We start from the raw sequence: 22,524 nt of genomic DNA, 5'->3' as shown, positions 1-22,524 counted from the left end.
CGTCTTCACGGCCTAGTGTGTTACCGATTTGATTTCTTGGTGACTATGGTCCCAGCTGCTTTGAAATCATTAACAAGATCCTCCTGTGTAGTTCTGGGCTGATTCCTCACCGTTCTCATGATCATTGAAACTCCACGAGGTGAGATCTTGCATGGAGCACCAGACTGACGGAGACTGACCGTTATTTTGTGTTTCTTCCATTTGCTAATAATCGCACCAACAGTTGTCACCTTCTCACCAAGCTGCTTGTCGATAGTCTTGTAGCCCATTCTAGCCTTGTGTAGGTCTGCAATCTTGTTCCTGACATCCTTGGACAGTTCTTTGGTCTTGGCTATGGGGGAGAGTTTGGAATCTGATTGATTTGCTTCTGTGGACAGATGTATTTTATACAGGTAACGAACTGAGTTTAGGTGCACTCCCTTTAACCCCTTAAGGACCAAACTTCTGGAATAAAAGGGAATCATGACATGTCACACGTGTCATGTGTCCTTAGGGGGTTAAGAGAGTGCTCCTAATCTCAGCTCATTACCTGTATAAAAGACACCTGGGAGCCAGAAACCCTGCTGAATGATAGGGATCTAATACTTATTTCACTCGTTGACATGCAAATCAATTTATAACCTTTTTATTTTATTATTTTGCGTTTTTCTAGATTTTTGGTAAATACACATACCATTAAAATTATAGATTGATCACTTCTTTGTCAGTGGGCAAACGTTAAAAATCAGCAGGGGATCAAATACTTTTTTCCGCTTACTGTAGCTTTTAACTAAGCCTGTATACCTGGGATATAGCTCTTTACTAACCCTGTGTATCTGTGATATAGCTTAGCTATTTACTAACCCTGTGTATCTAGGATACAGCTATTTACTAGCCTTGTATATCTGGGATACAGCTCAGCTCTTTACTAACCATGCAAATCTGGGATATAGCTTTTTACTAACCCTGTATATCAAGGATATTTTATCCGGTCTGACACATCTCTGTGATCTATCTAGAGCGTCTGTGGTGATACCTGAAGATAAAATCCTGGAAATGTACAGTGTTCTGCAGAGCATTCCTCAGAGGCAGGTAGAGGAGATGCAGAGACAGGTGAGATTCCAACTTTCCTTTTTATATTTACGGCACATATATGTATCTGTGTTAATGTTTTTATGAGAAATTGTCTGCAGTTAAATTATGTGCCACTAGGTGTCTCTCTCAGATTTAGATGCATTAAAGTGCCATTTCTTTTTTTTCTGTATAGAAAGATGCCTTGGATCACAAGAAAATGTAATGTACTTTTTGAAGATAGGTACATTTTTTATTTATCACCCTGTGTTAGAGTGAATATATTGCCTATTGCTACCTACAATTTCCGTCAGTCAGGGTCTAATTAGTTCTGTGATCTAGAAGTAGGATGCAAATCCATTCTTCATTACTAGTTACTTATAAACATGAAGGACAAATCAATGTGGCATGTAACAGCTCTCTATGATTAAGTACCATTAAGGGGCTTAAATGCTGGGACCAATTGTTTTGTTCTTGTCTCTCCCATTTGAGATTTTTTTTTTTTTTGGAGAAAACATGCATGAAATAAGCACACATCAAGTATGTTATAGTGATATTATGTGACTTGCTGTTAAGTTTTAAAGGAACACTCCGGCACCATAACAAGGTTATCTTAATGAATGTTATGTTGCAAGGAGGACCCCAGGCAGCAGCTTGTCGCAACCAACGAATGGATTGAATGACCACTTCACACTGTAAAAGAACCCCACAGTTTAATAGATATACCCACAATAAATACATTAATGCATTTTTTTATGCATGTATTCATTGGGGGTATAGTCTAAAACAATCTAATTGATAAGACTCTGTTTCTATTCCGTCTCTTTGCATTATCCCATGAGTCACTGCGTGATCGAGAGGTTTTTTTTTTCCCCCAATTTGTGCTGTTATTCTGAATTGCGAGAAGATTTTCTAGTCACTATTTTAATTTATTGGGTGTGCACACGCATGATCACTCTTACACGCACACATGTAGATATGTGCGCACTACTGGAAAGCAATCGGCATGGTGTGCGACATTGAGAATTCTTTGTGGGCAATTTTGGAAGGCAGTCGCACTCTAGTAGAACATGCTTGCTACTTTTGTTAGCTTAGTGGAGGCGTTTCTATTTTTAATTATAAAAGTGCTAATTTCACAATGAAATATGCACTTTTGTTAAAGGGATACACCATAGCCATATAGCAATTCAGCAACCTGAAGTGCTCTAGGGGTGTGGAGTGTTCCTTTAAACCCAAAGTGTTGAATCCTGCGCCCAATCATTCTGTCCAACTCCTTCTGTTGCACTCAGAGGCTTGAAACAGTATGCCTTGGACAGGGGTGCCGCTTAGAGCATTTACTGACACGATCAGTAGCTCCCTATTCACAAAATTACTTGAGAAAGGTACTCTTTTTCTCAAGCCAATTATTGATTGTGATTTTTTTTTTTCTCCCTGATTCAAACTTCAGGCTGCACTAGAAGGAGATGGGCAAAGCAGATGTGTGTTGAATAAAACACTTTAGGGTTAAACCGTTCTTTAGCGGTTTAAGTCCTTGACGTAAGCACCTGGGATCCTCCTCGCACCGTAGCATTTTCAGAACGTTGAAGTTGTTATGGTCCTGGAGTGTCCCTTTAATGCTCCCACAGACATATATACATTTACTCTCTGCGTGAACGCTAAAAAAAAAATGAGATCATTTTATTATGGTTTGGTCACTGAACATCGAACTTGGATGAAAACTGTAAATTCAAAGCCACGTGGCAGAATTAAAAATAAAATAGCCAAGCTGTGACTATGGCGGAATTGGGTATTTTTCTTTTTTTGACATCAGCTACTGTTGCCTTCGTTTTGCTATAAAATGTTTATTGAATAAACCCTTTTGAGGTTCATTTTCTTTCACATTAGGTAATGGTGTAATATTCACATGTTCCGTGATATGCCCCGTGCATGCACCCGGCCATATTCTGTCCTTTTTACTGCACCGCCTCTCGTCACATTCTGTTGCCAGTTGGTAAATGGTGAGGAAAAACACAGGATGGAAAAGTGGAACATTTTGTTGGAAGCATTTTCACCATCTTTCCCTTACCAAGGTTTTTTTTTTTTATTATTATTTTTTTTTCCTACTGGTGGATGTACTAGTGTGCCTCGCTTTGTGTTTTGCTGATACGGAAAGATAGACAAAGTCTAAAAACCATAGCGAAAGCAACTCATAGCAACGGGATATTTATCCCTCTGCTTGTTGATTTGGCATGTCAGTGGAAGGTCTGCCCTTTAACAAATGTTAGGTAACAGGGTAGACAAATTGCTGTTTGTTTAGATCATGTGAACCTTTGTGCAATAAGGGTTAATAACCTCTGCGTACACTGCAAGTTCCACTGTGCTCAATAAATTGCTGGCTAAGTGTGACAAGCCTTGTAGTCTACGTACGTGCAGTCATATCTGGATAGTGTTTTCATAATGAGTGTCTGGAATGAATGTTAAAGGGAAAGTGCTATATTGAATGTCATTCAGGTATTTAAGTCTTGTCCGGGAGGGAGAGTTCCATGTTCTCTCATCCCAGTAAATTCTATTGAACCATTTGCTCTTACCTCTGCGGCACTTCCATGTTCCAGCTGTCATTGGTGCACCCATGATGCTTTGGTTGTACTCTGGCATCTGTATAGAAATGTCCATTCTCGTGAATATGTGCATATTGCTGTTAATTTACATTGTATGTACTGTAATTCAGTCGATTAATCCTATAAATTAAAACTACAGAGATTTTTTGACACATAAAATCAAACACTTAAAAATTGTGCAAATATCTCCACAGTGACCTTTCAGCTTTTTAAAATAACGAATTCAGATCTATTGCGTGCAGGCCACCTAATTGGGATCCACTTAACTTATTAGATATGAACATGATTGCCTCAATTTTGCCATTTTCACTGTGCCACATTGCAGTGCTTCTAAAACCAGATGGGGACAAAAATTGCATATATCTTAATAAAAGGAGCTTTTAACTTACAGTTTATATATTTTGTTTCTTACCACCATGGCTACGTTGAAAAAAATGGATTTTAGGTTATTTGGAAATTTGTTGGTCGTCCCTTTGCACTGTACGGATTGTTTATTCATTCCCTGCCCACCTTCCTTAAGATTTTGCGTAAAATCCAGAGCATTCTTTTGTTTTGTGCCATGCAGCTGATAACGAGTAGTTATTTTTTTTTTATCTCTCAGACAGAGAGATGTGCTTTACACAAAAAAATTTGAAATGTAAAAAAACAAACAAAAGTGTATATATGAACATTTAACATTGACATCAAATTCGACAAATACATATTGGCAGTTTATCAAGTGGTACAGAAAAGATCTGTCTATCTTGTGATGGAACTTTCTCTTTTATTTTAGTCGATCCGAAAATGATTTTGAAGAAAGTGATTCTGTCGTTTGTTTGCTGTCATCCCCGCTGCAGAATATGTTGGCGCTATTTAAATAACTATAATAATCTTCATGCTGTCATAATGCAGTTTGTTTGTGTGTGGGGAGAGGGAGGGGGCTGTTGTTTTTTTTTTTTTTTTTGGCTGCATTGTCAAAAAAACTTGAGGCAATCTGTTCTTTTCAGTTTCATCTCCCATGAGAATTCTGACCCCAAATCTTCTCTTTTGCATTAACATTTGCAAAAAAATAAATAAATCAAGTTTGGGAGGCTGCTTTTTTGAGGGTTGTTTGCCTTTAGTTTGGCAAACGTACTAAAATCGCCATCATTCTTTCTCCAGAGTGTATTATCCAAATGGAGAAATGATTTACCTTACCTGCAGTGGTCGCCAAAGATTTGCAGGAAAATGTGAAGATGGCCACAGATTCCAAAATTCTCAGGAATTAGAAATGTATTTTTTTTTTACTTATGCTTGGCAGGGAGCAACTTTTTTTATTACGATTATTTAAGCATTTGTTGTTGCAGTATGCTGCAAATGTTTTGAAAGGCTTATTAAAACACAACCCAGACCCACTGCTCTCAAAATACACTCGTCACATAATAGTAGTTTTTCAAAAAGATGCGTTTCACTTTTACACTTGTATGACCATTCGGACATTGTTCAAACAATTCAACAATGTTTGGATTTTGTGTTCTAGGCGCTGAACCAGAATTGTCTCGCGTTCAGCCGGACTAACTAATGCTGGACCCGAATTTTAAATATCTGAAATATGAAAATAAAACAAACCCGCAGCAGTGCCAAGGGCTAATCGAAGGCGGCTCGCCAGCACTCTAGCTACTTGTCCTAATAAAGTAGAAAACCAAGCTTATGGGGTTCCATATGATGCCCATTTAACTTTAAAACACTTTAATTCTACCCATATGCCCCCAAATGCTTCCAAACCAATCAATCAAAGCGTTCTGACTCGCATTAGAAGGCTTGGGGGGACACTCTTTATAAATTGAGCCAATTTGGATTCGTTTATTTTTGGCGTTTTTTGTTGTCATCTCAATAACATATCTCAGATTTGTGGGACTCCCTAGGTCACCCCAATCGGATCCGGTGACGAGGGGGTGGGTATTTGTCCTGCAGGGAGGGCACGATCTTAAGGGCGTGTTTTGCCACCCATCGGGAGTGGGTTAAAAGAATATACTGAATTCCTGGCATTCCCTTTGCTGTATAGATTGTAAGCTCATCTGGGCAGGACCCTCGTCACCTACTGTTACTGTTAGACGTCATATGTATTTTGTTAAATGTTTGTCTTGTTTACCTATTGTACAGCGCTACAGCATCTGTTGTAGCAATCATAGAAATCATTGTAATTGTATATCTTGCCCTGAAACCCATGCTTCAGGTGAGGCTGTCTATTATATTTTATTCAGTGTAGAGATTGTAACCATATTAGTTTGTATTATTATTGGTTGTTTTTTTTTAACGAAAATCCAATCAGGGGAGCAACAAGGGACAGAGCAACATGTGTGGGTCAGAAGGCCTGGAGAGGTGTAAACAGATCTGTGATTTATCTGCTATGTGGCTTCTGCAAACAAGGTTTTATTTGGCCAGCAGCTTTGCTTTACTAACCTCTAACCCTGCAAGGCTCTGAAGTGCAGCAACTGACAGACCAACTCTTCTTTCAACTCTTCCTGCTAGCCTTCTTGTATTTTTTTGGGGAGAGCCCTTTGAGCATAGCGGGGCGTCGGGATGTGGTGAATCCCCAGCACTATTTGATAGATGACCAAACATTTTAAAGGTATCCCTGGCACATGGACCATTCAGAATAAGGACAGTTATTGGCTAGGACCCAGGTCGATGGATTAAGAGATTCTTTACCCAGAATCCTTTGCTCAGTTGTGCTATAAACCTGTTTTGGTCTCCATTACAGCACCACTTAACACCTTTGTGCCTGCAGAATTATTTACTTCATTCTAAAAGATAGTGTCCTTGTCCAGAATGCATATAGACCGACATCTCATGATCTTTCTGTAGCAATCTCTCAGGGTGCATCAGTCTGAATAGCTGCTAGACAGCATGATTCTTATTCTTGGTGTATTATGCACTTCAACAGAAATGAGTTAAGTCAACAAACAAAACAAAAATATGGTTAAAATAAGTACAGCAAACATTTAACGTCCAACTCGGGCCTTGTCTGAGACTGAACTAAATTGACCCAAAGTCAGGTTTCACAGCTGTGAACAACTTATCTCCAGAGCCAGTTTTCTTCTGTTTTATCGAACACGTGCAGATCTTTGGAAAATGCAGTCAGAAAATTCTGCACTCAAGGCAATAAATTGTGAGATATGTAATAGTTTTTTTTTTTTTTTTTTTGGTGTTTGAATAACTGCTGTTTTAGAGGACGTGCCACTGATTACTGCAGAGTCCCTGCAGTCGTTAGCAAGACTTTCACCAGGGGATTGAATTTAATAAGTAAGGAAGAAACCACTAAATTCCCTTAGATCTTTTTCAATATTTATTATTTGCCTGTACAACACTGTGACCTTCCTTCCTTTGAGCTGGTAGAGAGTGAGAGAGAGAGGATGAATGATGACTTGGGAGCTCCACAGAAAGAAAAAAAAAAAATGAAGGAGAATCAGTCTTATGCAAAAAGTAGAAACAAAAAAAAAAAACTAAACAAAAAGCGAGCACCCGTTTTAGCCTGGAGGCTACGCCATCCCTAGAGAGCTTCAGGAGAGTTGATCATGGCAGCCTGAAAAAGTGGAGATCCGAATAAGCAATAAATAATCCTTTTGAGTTATGGGTCGGCTGTATGTAAAATGTCAGCTCTGATTTGCCACTGAATATTTAAAGTGCGCAGCTTTTTAATTTAAAACCCAAACCTTGCAAGTCTTGGAACTGGCCGAAGCTAAATAAGGAGCTGCCTAACAAGGCAGGTTTTGGGGAGTGATGGATGACCGCTGGCCTAGAGCCAAACCGCAGAACATTTAAAGGACTACGGAGCTTGAAGACTGTTTATTCTGCAGAAATAAGCTTAGACAAGCAGAGCGATTGGCATCTGATAGCAGAAGGTGCTTGTATGTTTTTATTTTGCAGTGTCCTCATGGTCTGCAGGATTTGTAGATGTTTTATGATAAAACTGGGACATTTTAGGACAAAATGATTATTTCATACTTATTGCAAAAAAAAAATAAAAAAATCCAATCACTTCTGTTATATAATATATATCTTTTTTTTTTTTTGCACCAAATCCAATTTTTTTAGGTTTTGTGTGTGTCTATTATTCAGTTGTTTTGTGACCTGTAAACATATACCTTTTATGTTTATTTTAGTTAATATTTGTTGATAATAAACATGCATTGAAATGAACAAACTTAAAGGGTTACTCCAACCCCCATGACCACTTCTACTTTTAGAAGCGGTGATGGTGCAAGCGATCTGTATGTGCAGCTTTTAAGCTTGAAATGCTGTCTATTGAGAGAAATGTGTATTTGTGTGCCATAATCTAGTTGCACTCCTGGCACCATGTGACTTAGGCGGCCTGAAAACTCTGTTCCGGACTGCGTGTTCTGCGCAAATGAAGTCTGACATCGGCATGCACTGCATTCTGGTTACACATGTAATCACCTGCAAGGTGAAGCCTCTCTTCCTGGCGTTCATTCTCTTACTCTGTCCACCCCCCTACCTTCTTTATCCCTCCTTCTTCTCCTTGAATTTTGGTTGGCTGGTGGTCAAGCTCTAATGCCAAGATGAGATGCGACTTCTCGCATACGCAGTGTATCGTTCAGTGGTACAACAATGCTTCCCTGTGAGAAGTATTTGATTGGACCAGAGACGCAAAGAGATTGTATGTGGCATGATGGCAGTGAGGATGATCGTGAATGACTTGGCCTCGGAAAATTTAATGCCAAGAGCCCAATAGGGCATTTAGACTTTAAAAAGTACTGCACTTTAAAATAGGCTCGGCTAACATGCAATAGATGCTGTAGAGGATCCTTCGGTGCTGGGGATTACAAGGCTGAGCTCATAGAAAATGTTTCTTAGCAACAATTAAAGTGTTACCAATTGGTTGCTCTTGACTAAGAATATCAACTGTGTTTTTTTTTCACTTCAATGGACACTATAGGCACCCAGAGCACTCTATCTCAATGAAGTGGTCCATGTAAACTGTCTCTGGCCTCAATGCCCATTGCAGGGTTAAAACTGCCTCTAGTGACTGTCTACCAGACAACTGCACTTCCTTGCTTTTCATCGAGTATAACTCTTGCATGAGGAAGTCCTGTGTCTTCAAAATCCCCACAGGTAAGCATTGAGTGAACGCTTTCCTATGGCAAAGGTCTAATGTGCTATGCATTCATATGAGTTACCATCTGCTAGCGTCACAGAAGGAGTTTGATCTGACGTCGATGGATCTCGCCGCTGGACTCTTATACGTGTTTAAAGAGACGCTGTAGGCACCCAGACCACTTCAGCTCATTGAAGTGGTTCGGGTGCTGTGTCCCTTTTGCACCTAGTGCTGCAATGTTAAACTTTGCAGTTCCAGAGAACTGCAATGTTTACAGTGCAACACTAAGTCTGCCCACAGTGGCTGTCTGCCAGACAGCCACTAGGAGCGCTTCCGGAATCGTGACAGACTTTTGGTCTGTTATCTGATGCTGGACGTCCTCACGCTCTGCCTGAGGACTTCCAGAGTCAGATTTTCCCCTTAAGAAAGCATTGATTCAGTGCTTTCCTATGGGGAGGTCTAATGAGCGTGCGGCATTAGACCCCGCTCATCGAGGGGCGGAGCTTCGATATGGTAAGTAAATAAAGGGTTGTTGTGTTTTTTTTAAAACCCTTTATTCACCGAGATGGGTTGTGTGTAAGGGACACTAGTTTTAATGAATACAAATTTTAAATTAAAAGGAACATTCCATTGGAAATAACACCTTTAAATTACAAAACCCAGTTGCTTTGGCCCAATCTCCAGCTTGTTTTTCATTCCCTGTTTAGTGAATTAGCCCTATTTTTTCTGTGTGCCTGTGGAAGGTTATTCTTTGAAACCTGTTCCAGTTCTCAGACTAGGGTGAGTTTCCCATTCATGATTTTCCGGACAATAAAGCGCGTTCATTAAATATTCATTTGGTTTGTAACAGATCCAATATGTGTTTTTTGGTTTTTCTGATCTAATCACTACCTTAATCTTTCCTTTATGATTTGACTTTACATATATTTAGAGATACCTGCTCGAATAAAGACTCTACTTCATATACAACATATGGTATACTTTTTATTTTTTTCCCCTACTTTACCACTTTGTCTTAACCAGCTGCAGGCTGTACTTTTACATACATCTTTGGCTCACCAAAGACTAACTGTTGTTAAAAAGTTAGGATTCGTGCATTCTTGTGGACATATTTCATTCTGTGCAGTGTCATACTAATTTGTTTTTTGCGTCCTTTGGAATTTTAGTAGCTATCTTGGACTTTTAAGCAGAAATGTGTCTGTATGCCGCCTTGCTCATCTGTAAACCTTAAACCAGGAGAGATGTGATTTTAACGTGCCGTTAAGTTTAATGATCCGGTTTTTTTTTTTATTCTATACGTATGTCTGGGCAAATAGTTCTTGTGAGAATGCATGTTACTTACCATTTGCGTTATCTTACTATGAACTCTCTCTAACTTTTACAAGACACATTTGACTATATTGTCCTGCACGGACATCCATTTCTTATAAAACTCCTCTTTCAGTATGTTGGTGACCGAAAAGAGACAAATCTAGGCCAAAGGCATGTTGATGGTCAAAGTGTTAATTTATTGTTCATCATTAAGAGCATTACGTCTTCGTTTTGGTGGCCAGTCTTTGTATATTTTGAAATTTGACCAACCTGTTAAATTCAGGTATTGGGGAATAAACGGTGCAAGCAGTTACTTTTTGTAGGCACCATGGCCGAAACAACAGTCAGCTCATAGTATGTTTCAAAGGAGCAGGCACAATATTTGATTCATTTTGTATTGAACCCCCCATTAGCTAGGATGTTTTGAACAAATGTAGTAATTTAAGATCCTCTTGTAGGAGACCCTTCATATACACTTTTCAGTAGACAAAGTGAAATGAAGAACTGAGAGCACAAAACGAATTAATCTGCCTTGGGCTGGCTGATGTGTTTTATCTCTTATTTCATAGACTTATGGTATTTAGAAGTTCATATTTATTTAATTTCTGGCCTCTTTGCTATTCCATGATAAACTTGTTTGGCCACATGGATAATGCCACATGAATGTTGAGACCAACCACTGTGGAAGAGCATTGACCGTGTGTCATGCCCTCGATGCATACCGCCAATCTTCTAGACTGACTGGGTTATTACTCCAAACACCATAACTAGTGGTTATGGTGCAAGGAGTGTCCTGTGCCCCCCCCCCCCCCCCCCCTCTACAGTGTAATTAGTCAAACCAATTTAAATTTGACAACTTTTATTTTTCAGACAAATAAACAGGTACAGAAAAGAGGAAGGGGGAGGGAGGGGAAGGTTCAGCAGATAATCAAATAGTACATTGTGGGCATCACATACTCATGGTCTGTGGTATAGATTAACAGTTTCTAGTAGGAGGTTTTCAAGTGTCTTTGACAATAAAAGTGGCAATGGCTTCTTTTTATACATACATTTTATGGTGTGGATAGTGTACATTAGTGGTACTCTGTTGTACAGAGTGGAACGATCTCCATGCGTCCCAGGTGTTCCATGTTGCCATGGTTGTCTGAGATGAGGGCCACAGTTTACTAAAGTTTTGTTCATAAGTGCATTGGCCATCTACGTCCGAGGTTGGCATATACATAGACGGGCATTTTGTGGACTTCCATGCTCTGGCTATTAATTTATGGGCTGACAGTAGGATATGGTAAATGACTTTCTGTTTAAATTTGGGTATCCCTTCTGGGAGAAGCATAGGTACATAGATTTGTGGGTCATGGGGTATTTTGAGTTTGGTCATTTTTCAAGGAGGCTTTGGACAGCGGTTCAAAAAGGTCTAATGGATGGACATTGCCACCATATGTGGTGAACGGTCCCTTCTTCCAGTCCACATCTCAGACAGGTGGGGGGGGGGGGCGCACTATCTGGGTAGATTTTAATGGAGACGTGTCGGTACCAATATACCACCTATAGATTACTTTTCGCTGTTGTTCCAACAGAGAGTGGTGGATTTAATCAGTCGGCTGGTGTCTAGAAGCAAAGCATTCCATTGTTGCGGGGGAACGTCTGTCCCTAAATCTGCGTTCCATTACTATGCTATTTTTGTTTCGGGGAATGGGAGGTGGTCCACAAGCCTTTTGTAAGGCATGGAGATGGGCTTACAAGTAGGTGGCAATTGCCCATTGATACAAATCTGTTCCCAGAGCGTAATATTCTGCTCTTTAGGCTCTGGGTGTGAGTCAGCAGTTAGTGAATTAAACCAATTTAGAATGGTTCGACTTCTTACCTGGGTGCCAGGCCTTGCCTCCACAGTGATCAGCTGATGCTCTCAGCCAATGAGCAAGACCTGCATTGCTTGGCTTATCTCAGCGGGCACCAGTGAACTTGTGATGTGCTGTAGTGGTTATGGTGCTTAGTGTTCCTTTAACGTCAGCTGGCAAACTTTCCAATAGACTTACTAAGACTGGGAAGTGAAACTAAGAATTTACGTATTGGGGAACACTGTCCCTTTAATGTACATGCAGCACACTGTGATAGGAATCTCTGAATCTTATTGTTGTATTTGATTTTCTGCGCAGCTTACTTATGGTATGTGTGCTTTACTTGTAGATATGGTCCTTTAGCTGCTGATTTGTGCTTGTGCGACACAAGCCCCTTTGCTCCCCCTCCATTCTCCTTTAGCATGCAATCTCCACAGGGCCATTGGTAAACCCCCGAGGCTGTAAATTAAAACCGCTTTATTTGATAGTCAGCCCTTCAGAGGCCCCCTTTCTTCAAAACTTTGTAACTCTAGAGGTTTGTAGCATGAAGTCAGCATCCCTGAAGGTACAAGATTTGACAAAATGGATTTCAGTCAAGGAATTTCAGGAAGGCAAAGGAATTTTTTTTTCCCTTTAACTCTAGCTATAATCTAACTATTAAATACTAGCCCTTGGCACTTTAACTGTACGTGATCTGATGATGTACAACCAGGTATTTGGTTCACTGTGCATCAGGGGAAATGTAGTCCATAGCAGCTGGAGTGCCAAGGGTAAACCTGGTACAACTCTTAATCCACAACAGCTGGATTGCGAGAGGTCTGCTAATTATGCTGTGTATACACAAGTTTGAAGGTCAGTCTTCCTTAAAGAAATCCAAAGATCGCCATTGCTTGTGATCTCCGTACTAGTCTATAACGGCATTCGTAACCAGAGAGTGAAATGGTCACTGCCGGCTGGATTTGACCTATTTGTTTATCCATATACATTTGGAGCAATGTATTAAATAAGAAAATAAGACCTCGATTTAATATTTTCAGATCAGCTTGTCAGAGGACTTATTATTTTTGGATAAACTTTTAAATGATTTAATATTATGAAAAAAATATTAAAATGTCATATTTTTATATTTTTTGATAAGTGTGTGTGTGTGTGTGTAATAAATGTATATATAATTAATTTATTTATGGTCGGTAACATAAAAGCCGTGTAATAACATTATTGATGGTACAGGTCAGTAGTGGTTTGCCGAAACGGACGTTAAGGGTAGACCTGTAATAAAAGAGGGCATCCCGGTAAAATTAATTTAAAGGAGAAGGGTGAGGTGGGTGGGATGAACTGAACGGCACGGCAAAGGTAAGATGGGGGGTGTGTGGTTTTTTTTTTTATAGGAACGTTAACTCCTCCCACAAATACAGGCCTTTGGCCTTGAAACACATACACACACATATATATATATATATATATATATATACACTATACATGATGTATTTTCTTATAACATTTAAGAAAAAAAAATATTTAAAAAGCTTATTGAAAAATATCAATTTATTTTAAAAGTTTATCTAGCAATATTACATTTTGCAATATTGTAATAACTGGATTCTGCACCAAAATGCATAGCATATTCAATATTACAACAGAGTAAATTAAAGTTTGAATGACAGGTGAATATACATTATATGCCTTTCTGTTTTCATGTGCAGTGATCTTCAGCTGTAAATATATCAAAGCCAGTGTTCACAAACCTAGGAGATCTGAGCAAATCTTTCAAACTGATGATCTTTGAGGCCTTCAGTGTTCCAAACAGACAGGCCAACTGCTTCCCTAGATATTTCTGTTTAGCTGCAGACACACTGCCATATAGAGTGTAGTGAAAAAAATGTGGACCTTATAGGCTTCCTTTGGTTAATGAAACTTTGCCCATGTTTTAGTAGAGAGGTGAGCTACATTCCAGATATATGGTGATTGGCTTTTTTTCTTCAGCAAGCTTTGGTTAATCCCCTGCCAGTGTAATGCAGTAAATGGCTGAGTTGTCACATGTTTTTACTGTCTCTATAAATCATTTATTCAATTATTAGTGACTTTATTTCCCTTTCAGAATGTCTGCTACAAATCGTCAACTTTATTATTTTGCTGACATCCCCATTTCTGCAATAATATTTTAATTGATTCTTCTCTTGGGTTTTTCAGGCCCGCTGGTTCTGGGAGGGCTATTTCCAGTCAATGAAACACATTGCGTTGGCGACCCTCCAAATCATCAACGACCGGATCTACCCCTACGCCGCCAGGTCCTACGAGGAGTGGAATGACCCTCTTTTTGTGGTGAGTGGATTAAGGACAAAATGACATATTAAGTACAAATTGACACTAATCCTGTAAGAAACACAAACAAAGCCTTGCCTTTGTATGTGTTCAAAGTGCATGTCATGCGCGACACTGAAATGAATGAGAAGTCTACTCATCTGCTAAAAGCTGAGTATACATTATATTTGTGAGACTATTAACCCGTTCACTCCCAATAATGGGAAGCAAGGCTATGCATCCAGATGACCAATCTCCGGGCTATTAATTGCATTCAAAGAATCATGACAGTTGTAGTTCAGCAAAAGCTGCAGAGCCAGAGTTTTTGAATACCCTGGTTTAGAGCAGTGCTGGCTAACTTTGGTATCCCAGATGCTGGTAAAATACATAAATCATTGTACATGGGAAATGTAGTTTAACACATCATGAGTACAGGAGGCCGTGCATTGTATGTGAACCAGCCTCTTACTGTATAATATGTAGCAAACCGCAGTTGTAAACAAGTTGAGCCAGCTACCTTTACCAGATAGTAAGCCGTAATTATATTAAAGAGACACTCTGAGCCCCATGACAGCACAGTTTATCGCAGTCCTCGTGTCTTTTTCATGTTGCTTTAAAATGGTTTGACAATAAAATGGGGCTCTCCTGAAACGCAAACCTGTTCCATTTCCACATTACGTGTATACATTTATCCAAATTTGGATGCCAGCGACCATGTGTTAGCGACAACCTATCCTGCATTGCATCTAGCACCATGGCAACCAAAAAAAAAAAACTTTGTGTACCTTTACTTAATGTTAGTCCAGGTCCTATATTTTACACAATTTTTGTCAAACCCAATTCCAGTACCCAGGTCTGCAAGTGTACTTTGACTTTGCGCTCTTAGTTGGACACAAGGCTGCTCAAGAATAAAGTCATGAATAGTGGCCTTTTTGTTGTATCCCATCCACCCCTCTTTGCCTTCTTTTAGGGAAGTGTCTCTATGAAAATATTGAACCCCAGTCAAGCCTTCTGTGTCTTTACTCTTTGCCATGTCACAATAAAGTTGGCATTTTCCAGAGAGTCTTCTGGGTAGGGAGAGAGAAGGGTTAAATTTATTCCAGTGGCGCCCTTTAACCGCTCCAGGATGAGAATCACGCTGAAATTCTTTCTCAGAGTGTTCTGTGGAAATACATTGTGCATAATTGGAGCAAAACACAGAATAAATCAAGACTTTTCCTTTTTGTAAGGTCTGGTAAGTCATAATTGAAACCATACACTGGGTTGAGGTTGGTATTTGTTTTAAGAAAAAAAAAAAAAAAAAAAATAGAAACATGAAAATACTGTGAAAAAGCAAAATGCTGCTCTATACTCTTCACGACCATGACAGAATCCGTTAATTTAAAAATAAAAAAGAGAAAAAGAAACCCCAAACTTTTTTTGAAGTTGGTGAAACCTTGCCATTATATTGAATGGCATAAAATCACTAAGAACAATGTCTCAAGCTTAGTGGCAGTAAAGACCACTGTTAAAAGGCTATATGTTCTTTTTTAGATTAAAAAAGTTACATTTGTCAACTCTGTCCTCCGTTTGTGCATCACAATGCAGCATCGTTTTCAAATGAATTGTTTTTATGAGGCATATGAGACCACATGTCTTGCAACCTTTCAAATGGCAAAGACAGAGTCTATAGACTGGAGCAAGACACGCAGAGTTATTTTAGAATATTTTATTTGACTTCATGACCTACTGATAGCCATTTGGTAATTTTAAAGAAAAATGATACGCATCTATGCCAAAGTAGTATTTTTACGCAAAGTGATTTCTGTACGCCTTTGCTCTGTTTTAGACTGATTACTGTGATGCTCAATCACACTACATTTCAGTGAATTATATTGCTGTGGAGCTCTGTGACATACTCCTACACATTACTGTTTGCTGTGGAGCTCTGTGATACTCAAACACACAGCACATTACTGTTAGTTGCATTTCTGTGGAGTCCTGTGATAGTCCTATACAATGTGCATTACTTAGAATTTTCTTGCTGTGGAGCTCTGTGATATACTCATGCACACCCCACATTTGTATGAGGTTTTTAAAGCTTTCAAGCTCCGTGATAGTCAGTCTCCCTTCACGTTACTGTGAGTTGCATTGCTTTGGAGCTCTGTGATATAGTCGTATGCAATCCCCATTGCTGCATTGCAGTGGAGCTCTGTGATATACACATTACTGTGAGTTTTATTGCTTATTGCTTTGGAGCTCTGTGATGTAGTCATGCACACTCCTCATTTCTATGATGTTCAATCGCCTTCCCCATTACCGTGAGTTTAATTGTGGTGCTGCCATGTGATTTACTCATATACACAACAAATAAAATACGCGTTTCATCGGAATTAATGAGTTTGTGATTCTGCCTTTCCTGCTTTTTCCTATGTTCTGCTCTGAAACCATATACATTGTTTAGGTGATGTGATCCCATTAAGAAATGCAGTTTAAAAGCCTGTTTAATATAGCTGTCAGTTTACATAAAGTTCAGTTATTTTGACTGCTGTATTCTTAGAAACTATTTCTCCATGTGGGCGTTGCTAGCCGTTTGTGGCTCCCATGCCTGGGTCAATAGGGCTTGCTGGATATAAAAGAAAAGCCAGCATTTTGTGCTATGTTTTTAACACATTAGAAGGCTGATCATACTAAGCTGGTAGTTGATAATGTACAGTTTGGTCCCCTCTTTTCTTATCTTGCAATGCTGTCTCTTCTACTTACATAAAAAATATATTTTAAAGGGACACTTTCAGCACCGTAACCACCACAGCTTATGTAGTGGGTTATGATATAAGGGGTCTTTGGTTGCATTCTCACCATTTTTTTTCCCCTTCTAATTGTTTTTGAGCTGTTTGACAAAAAACAGGGCTTTCCTGGCACCCAGCTCCGGTCCCCTCTGCTGCGGCCGAGATAAAGAGGATATTCACTCCTCATGAGAAAGAGGTGTTTTTCAATCCTTGGTAGAGGTGTAAACACTGTGTTAGTCATTGATATAGGTGAAAAGCCTACATGAGTATCTATCATGCCTAATAAAGTACTGTTCATGTTCTCACAAGCTTCCAATTGCACTTCTTGGCTTAAGTGCCCACTTCTGATATTGGCTTTATCTCATCCTTTATGTTTATCTACAAATTATTCTACCTATGGATTTACATAATGCAAAAATACATTCCTATGTATTTAGTGTGTCTCCGGTAGTATATAGGTGCCTGGGTAACTCCCCACATTATGTTGCTTACTGTAGTGGTATTGTGTTCCGTAGTGTAAAGACAAACCTTTTCCCAGAGGGTTTTGGTGCTTTGTGCGATGTATTTTAATTGTATTACACTTGATAATAGATCACCTTCAGGGTGCAGTGTGCTTAATTTGGGGTCTTCCAGTGCATAATTACCTGTATATTTGGCTACTAAGCAGAATCATTTTCAGAACAAGTGTTTGACAGCATCACTAAGGCAATATGTCCTCCTTGTTATCTGTGTGTTTAAACAAGTAATCATCTCTATTGGTCAGGAAACAATCATTGTGCCTCTGGAGACCTCTACCCAATGCTAAATAGCGTAGTGGTATTAGAGCTGGTAGATTTCACAAGTCGTGTCACAGCCTGCCATCATAATGGGGCTATAAATGGCCCCTGATGTTAAGCGCCTGTTTGCCTTTCTGTCCGACAGGGGTGTCTTTAAGTCCCCTCCCTCCCAATCCCATTGAGTTATTGGCTCTCAATGAGCCTGATTTCTCCTTTTGAAAGGAGAGAGGTCAGGAGGTCTCAGACAGCAGACACACAGGCAGGGGGTCGGCTCTTAAAAGCACTTGAGAATAAGTCCTAATAGACCCATTTGAAAGAGTTTTCCTTACAGGGGCACTTGATGCTGGAAACATTTAATGTTTGACCTGGCCCGGCTGTCAGTGTGTTAATGATTTTGTAGCATAGAACTTGGTCTCTGGTGTTCAATTCTTATCCGTTTGCAGGTTTTCGGCTGGTCTTTGAGCCCTGCGCATCAGTCAGTGTGTGACCATTCCAGACACTCGTCATTTACGCTTCCAGATCATTGGTGAACTATTGGGTTGGCAGTCTAGGTAATTTGCTTTCAACAGATCTAGAAAAGCTTTTTTGCTGCCACTGATGGAACTATAGCTCGGACAAGTGTCTCTCTCTATGCAAAAGGCAATCTCATTTATTGAAGCCTATTGGAAAGTAATGAATTTAGTGACACGTTTGGAGAAATTGCCCTAAATTGTAGCCACAGTTAAAGCATTGCTTTACGAATAGACTCCATTGTGCACGGAGTAAACAAAATATAAACTATTAGAAGAATGGCCAATTATCAGGGTATATATATATTCTTTCAGTTCACAAGCCGTTTTGCACAGCACATTTATTGCTAATTATTCTAGGTCTGCTGTGAAATGCCTTAATTGTCCCTACATCGTGTTGAAATTAAATGTTATGGGCTATATTTCAAAGTGCCATCTCTTTCTTGTGCAGATAGAGCCCTGCGTAGTACGTGTAATATTATATGTTTTAAATATTTTTATTGCACCTTGCCTGTGTTAAATCCTTAAATACCCTTTTCAAACCAATGAGTTTTCTTTATCATTTTCTGCACGGTGAGATTACTGCGAAACCAAACTGTGAGCAAGGCTTACATCTGTACATCCCTCTGATTATGTCAAAATAAATATTCTAGATAGCCATATGAGGTTACTTTTTAATCACTGCTAAGTGAATAGAATGCATTTGAAACCTGCCCCATAATTTTATTTTTTTCTTTGTAAACTTATGCTAGCCATCCTGGGGTAATTCAATAGCTGTGGATAACCTACAGACCGTGACATTCAGTATGTTAATATTTTGTGCGAGTGATGAGGATCGGTTCTAGCTGCAAAGTTAGTTGGGTGACATACGGCTAGGTGCTATGAATTTTGACTTGTTTGCAAAGAACTCTGTAACACTGTAATTGGTAGTGGCAACGTATTCTCACTTATTCCAAGTGCCGGACTGAGCTTCTGAATATGCATCACAGAGCTTTCAGCCACTAACGGGGGACAAAAGAAGCCCTGTATACCTCCAAAAAAACAAAAACCTGCTTTCATTCCTTTCGGCCTAAAAGCAAATAATTTGAACACAGGTCTTGGAGTCATTAAAGCTACTTAAAGTGTGTGTTGTTAGATCTGTTAATGTTAAATAATGCATAGTGTGCTCCTCAAAAGTTTTGTTTTATAATCCTTTGCAGATTTATTCGCATAGCCTGTGTTCAATGCGTTTGGGTTGTATCCGCTGCTTTTGCCATTGTCTAGAGATGCGTGCTGCAGCTTTAATGACATAGAATAGATCAATGCTGCTGCAGGTATAGTCACATGGAAAAGTCAAATTGAGCCCAACTTGCAGAAACCTAAGGCTTGAATTTATGTGGGTCAGTTATCAGTTGGTACCCTGCTTTCCCCATTGCCATGTGCATTGCCATTGCCAACTCCTCCACTTTTCCCTAACATGAAGCTCCCAGTCTCCATCAGGATGAGCTCCTATGAAAGATTTGACGTTATCGAGAACAACCTCATCGGAACCAAAAACTCCTCACCGAATGGCTAACAGCCAAATTGTGCTTGAGATGTGCTAAATAATTGTCAGTTTCAGGGCTCAAATTTATGACATTCCTATTAAGACCCCATTTGGAATATTTCACCGCTTAAATTATTGACTACTTTAGCTAGAATCAAATTGCTCAGGGCCAATACTACATCTCTAGTCTGTTGGATCACTACTACAACTTGTCATTGTCTTGCATTGTCTAGTAGCTGTCGCTACCATTGTCTAGATGACTGCTATTGCTGTGGTCCAATGGATCAGGATCAATACTGTTACTGGTTCTACTATAAATTCCTTATCGCCAAGTGTATTCACTTGCACTGCTGATTATACACTCATTCGGCTATTAATTGCTTTATTGCTCTGATTATTCACTGGTTCTAATACAAATTGCTTTATCACTCTGAATACCAAGTGTAAGAACTGAGGAATTTATAGGCAATGTTTGTACATGTTCCTGTTGGCCTTTTCACCTCCCCATCACATCCAAACACAGGGGGATTCATAGAACATTATCCAGTAGACAAGTGGTGCAAAATTCCAATATTACCATGGAAACTAAGGGAATGGTCCTACAGATCCCACTTGTTTCCATGGTGATTGTTCAACTGTTAGACCTTTGCTCACTTTACAAATAGCAGCATCAAGATGAATTCTTGTTCTCATTCATTGATAATCTTAAATTAAGTTATGGTCCCTTCATTGTGTTCTGGGTGGCTGAAAGCTTAAATCCAGCCCCCCGCACCATAATCACTTCAGTCGGCTATAGTGGTTTTGTGGCTGGTAGTGTCCCTTTAAGGTAAGCATTCTCCGTATAGCTGAAATGTACATATTGGCTGCATTAATTTTTTTTCTATACACTGAAATATCACAACCTCCTTATAAAATGGCAACCACTTACGGTAATTTCCTGTAATACCCAAGTCCAATAAATGATGTAAGTGCATATGTTTAATTTATTTGCCCAAGGGTAGCCTTGATTTATTTTATTCTATGGGGAAGGTAATTGTGGTTCTGTGTGTGTTTTGTTTACATGGAATTGTAAAGCATCAAACTTCATGTATATTTCTTTAATGACAAATTTTATTTTTCCATAATCCTTGTTTTGTCCAATACCAGCCTGGAACCTAAGTGTAGATCTGCCTATGTAATTGCATGGCTTGTAAAGTTGCTGATGAACTTGTTACTGCTTGCATTTTTGCTGGGAATTCTTTTGCCTTCCACGGTAATACCTGTTGCCTTAATGACATTTTCCATGTATTTGGACCGCCTTTCTAATAGTTATAAGCTATAAGCATTTTTCCCACTGAAGCTAATATAGCAAAATCCTGCTTTTCATTTGCTATTTACATTGCTAGCTTGCTTTGACACATTAAAACACCTGTGATGCAAGGCTTGCACAAATGTTTTGACAATCCAGGTACTATAGTTGTTGTTATTATTATTATTATTTATATAGCGCCATCAGGTTCCGTAGCGCTGTACAATGGGTGGACTAACAGACATGTAATTGTAACCAGACAACTGGACGTACAGTCTCAGAGAGGTGGAGGGCCCTGCTCAATGAGCTTACATTCTAGTTCTGTGTATATGTACAATATATAGCAAATGCCACAGGATGGGACTAGGGAACCCAGGAAGTAAGGGACACCCATAGCTATAGGTTCTACTAAAATAGATGTCTTACCCCTAAACAATCACATATTACAGTAAGACGCATTTAGCTGTGCATACATGCCAGTTAATAAATAAGTGTTTCTCTTTAAGTAAACCTATTGTGATAAGTTATTGAAGAGAAAAATAAAATAGATCTGATTGGTTGAATCATCCCAACAGTAACCAAACTTCAGAACAATAATATATTTTGCTGTCACTAAACTAAATTTGTGCCAGATACAGATTATCTCAGCCCAAGGCTGGGTAGCTTATGCAACAGTCACATTTTGTGGATCACTGTTAATTTATTCATTTGTGGGTTTTTTTAAATTGCAAATATTTTTTTATTTTTTTAAGTCAACAGACCTATGTGTTTATTGATTTATGTCCAGTGGTGCCCGTTACCCTGTGCCACTTCACCCCTCCTCTGTCTGTGCGGCACTGGTTGGCGCTCTTAATAGGAACAGACTGTGTGCCTTCTAGCTTGCCAACCCCTCTGGGTTCCATCTCTTTGGCAGGACTCAGGAGAAACAGCTTAAAGTTCTTAACAGGTTTGCCCTAATTAAAATTCAAATCTTGTAACTCTGCAAAATCAATCTTCGCAACGCGCTCTGTTATTTCCCCCACTTCAAGTTTAATGGATTCCTTGGCCATTTTTTCTTGCAGAAGAACAACCGTAGTTTTGTTTGAGTTGTTATTTAATCCGTCTGTATTGCGGCCTCTTTATTTACTTTTTTATTTTACATGCCCATTTTGTGTCAGAGTTCTGTATCTGCCTCACTCTGTTCCATTTCCTTTCACAAGGGAAAAAGGGGACGAGGGAGAGAGAGAATGAAAAGTCTTAGGACTTCCAGTGATGCCCAGGCTGGGACTACAGACAGTATTTTCCAGTCTCTGGAATCCATACTAAGCCCAGCTGGCTGACAGGGATCATGCTTTCTCTCTGTTGCCATTTCTAAATCATTGAAACCCACCTTTTAAATAGCTTTATGTTGGACTAGACCTCCCGTTAACTCTTCAAGATTGTGAAGGTTGTTTTAAAATAAACAAATTAAATAAGAAATGGTTGTCTGAGAATACTTGTTACAT

General features: G+C 39.3%; 1 protein-coding gene across 1 annotated transcript in view; it reads left to right on the top strand.

Moving 5' to 3' along the window:
* Positions 1 to 22,524, top strand: part of EXT2 (exostosin glycosyltransferase 2) — a 62,037-nt gene that overhangs the window by 22,843 nt on the left and 16,670 nt on the right. The window contains exons 7-8 of the mRNA XM_063438158.1: positions 999 to 1,092; positions 14,064 to 14,195. Coding sequence (XP_063294228.1) covers positions 999 to 1,092; positions 14,064 to 14,195 — 226 coding nt within the window. The remainder of the gene's footprint in view (positions 1 to 998; positions 1,093 to 14,063; positions 14,196 to 22,524) is intronic.

This window comes from Pelobates fuscus, chromosome 12 (genome assembly GCF_036172605.1).
Source record: "Pelobates fuscus isolate aPelFus1 chromosome 12, aPelFus1.pri, whole genome shotgun sequence".
Lineage (NCBI taxonomy): Eukaryota > Metazoa > Chordata > Amphibia > Anura > Pelobatidae > Pelobates > Pelobates fuscus.
This window is presented reverse-complemented; position numbering and strand designations above follow the sequence as displayed.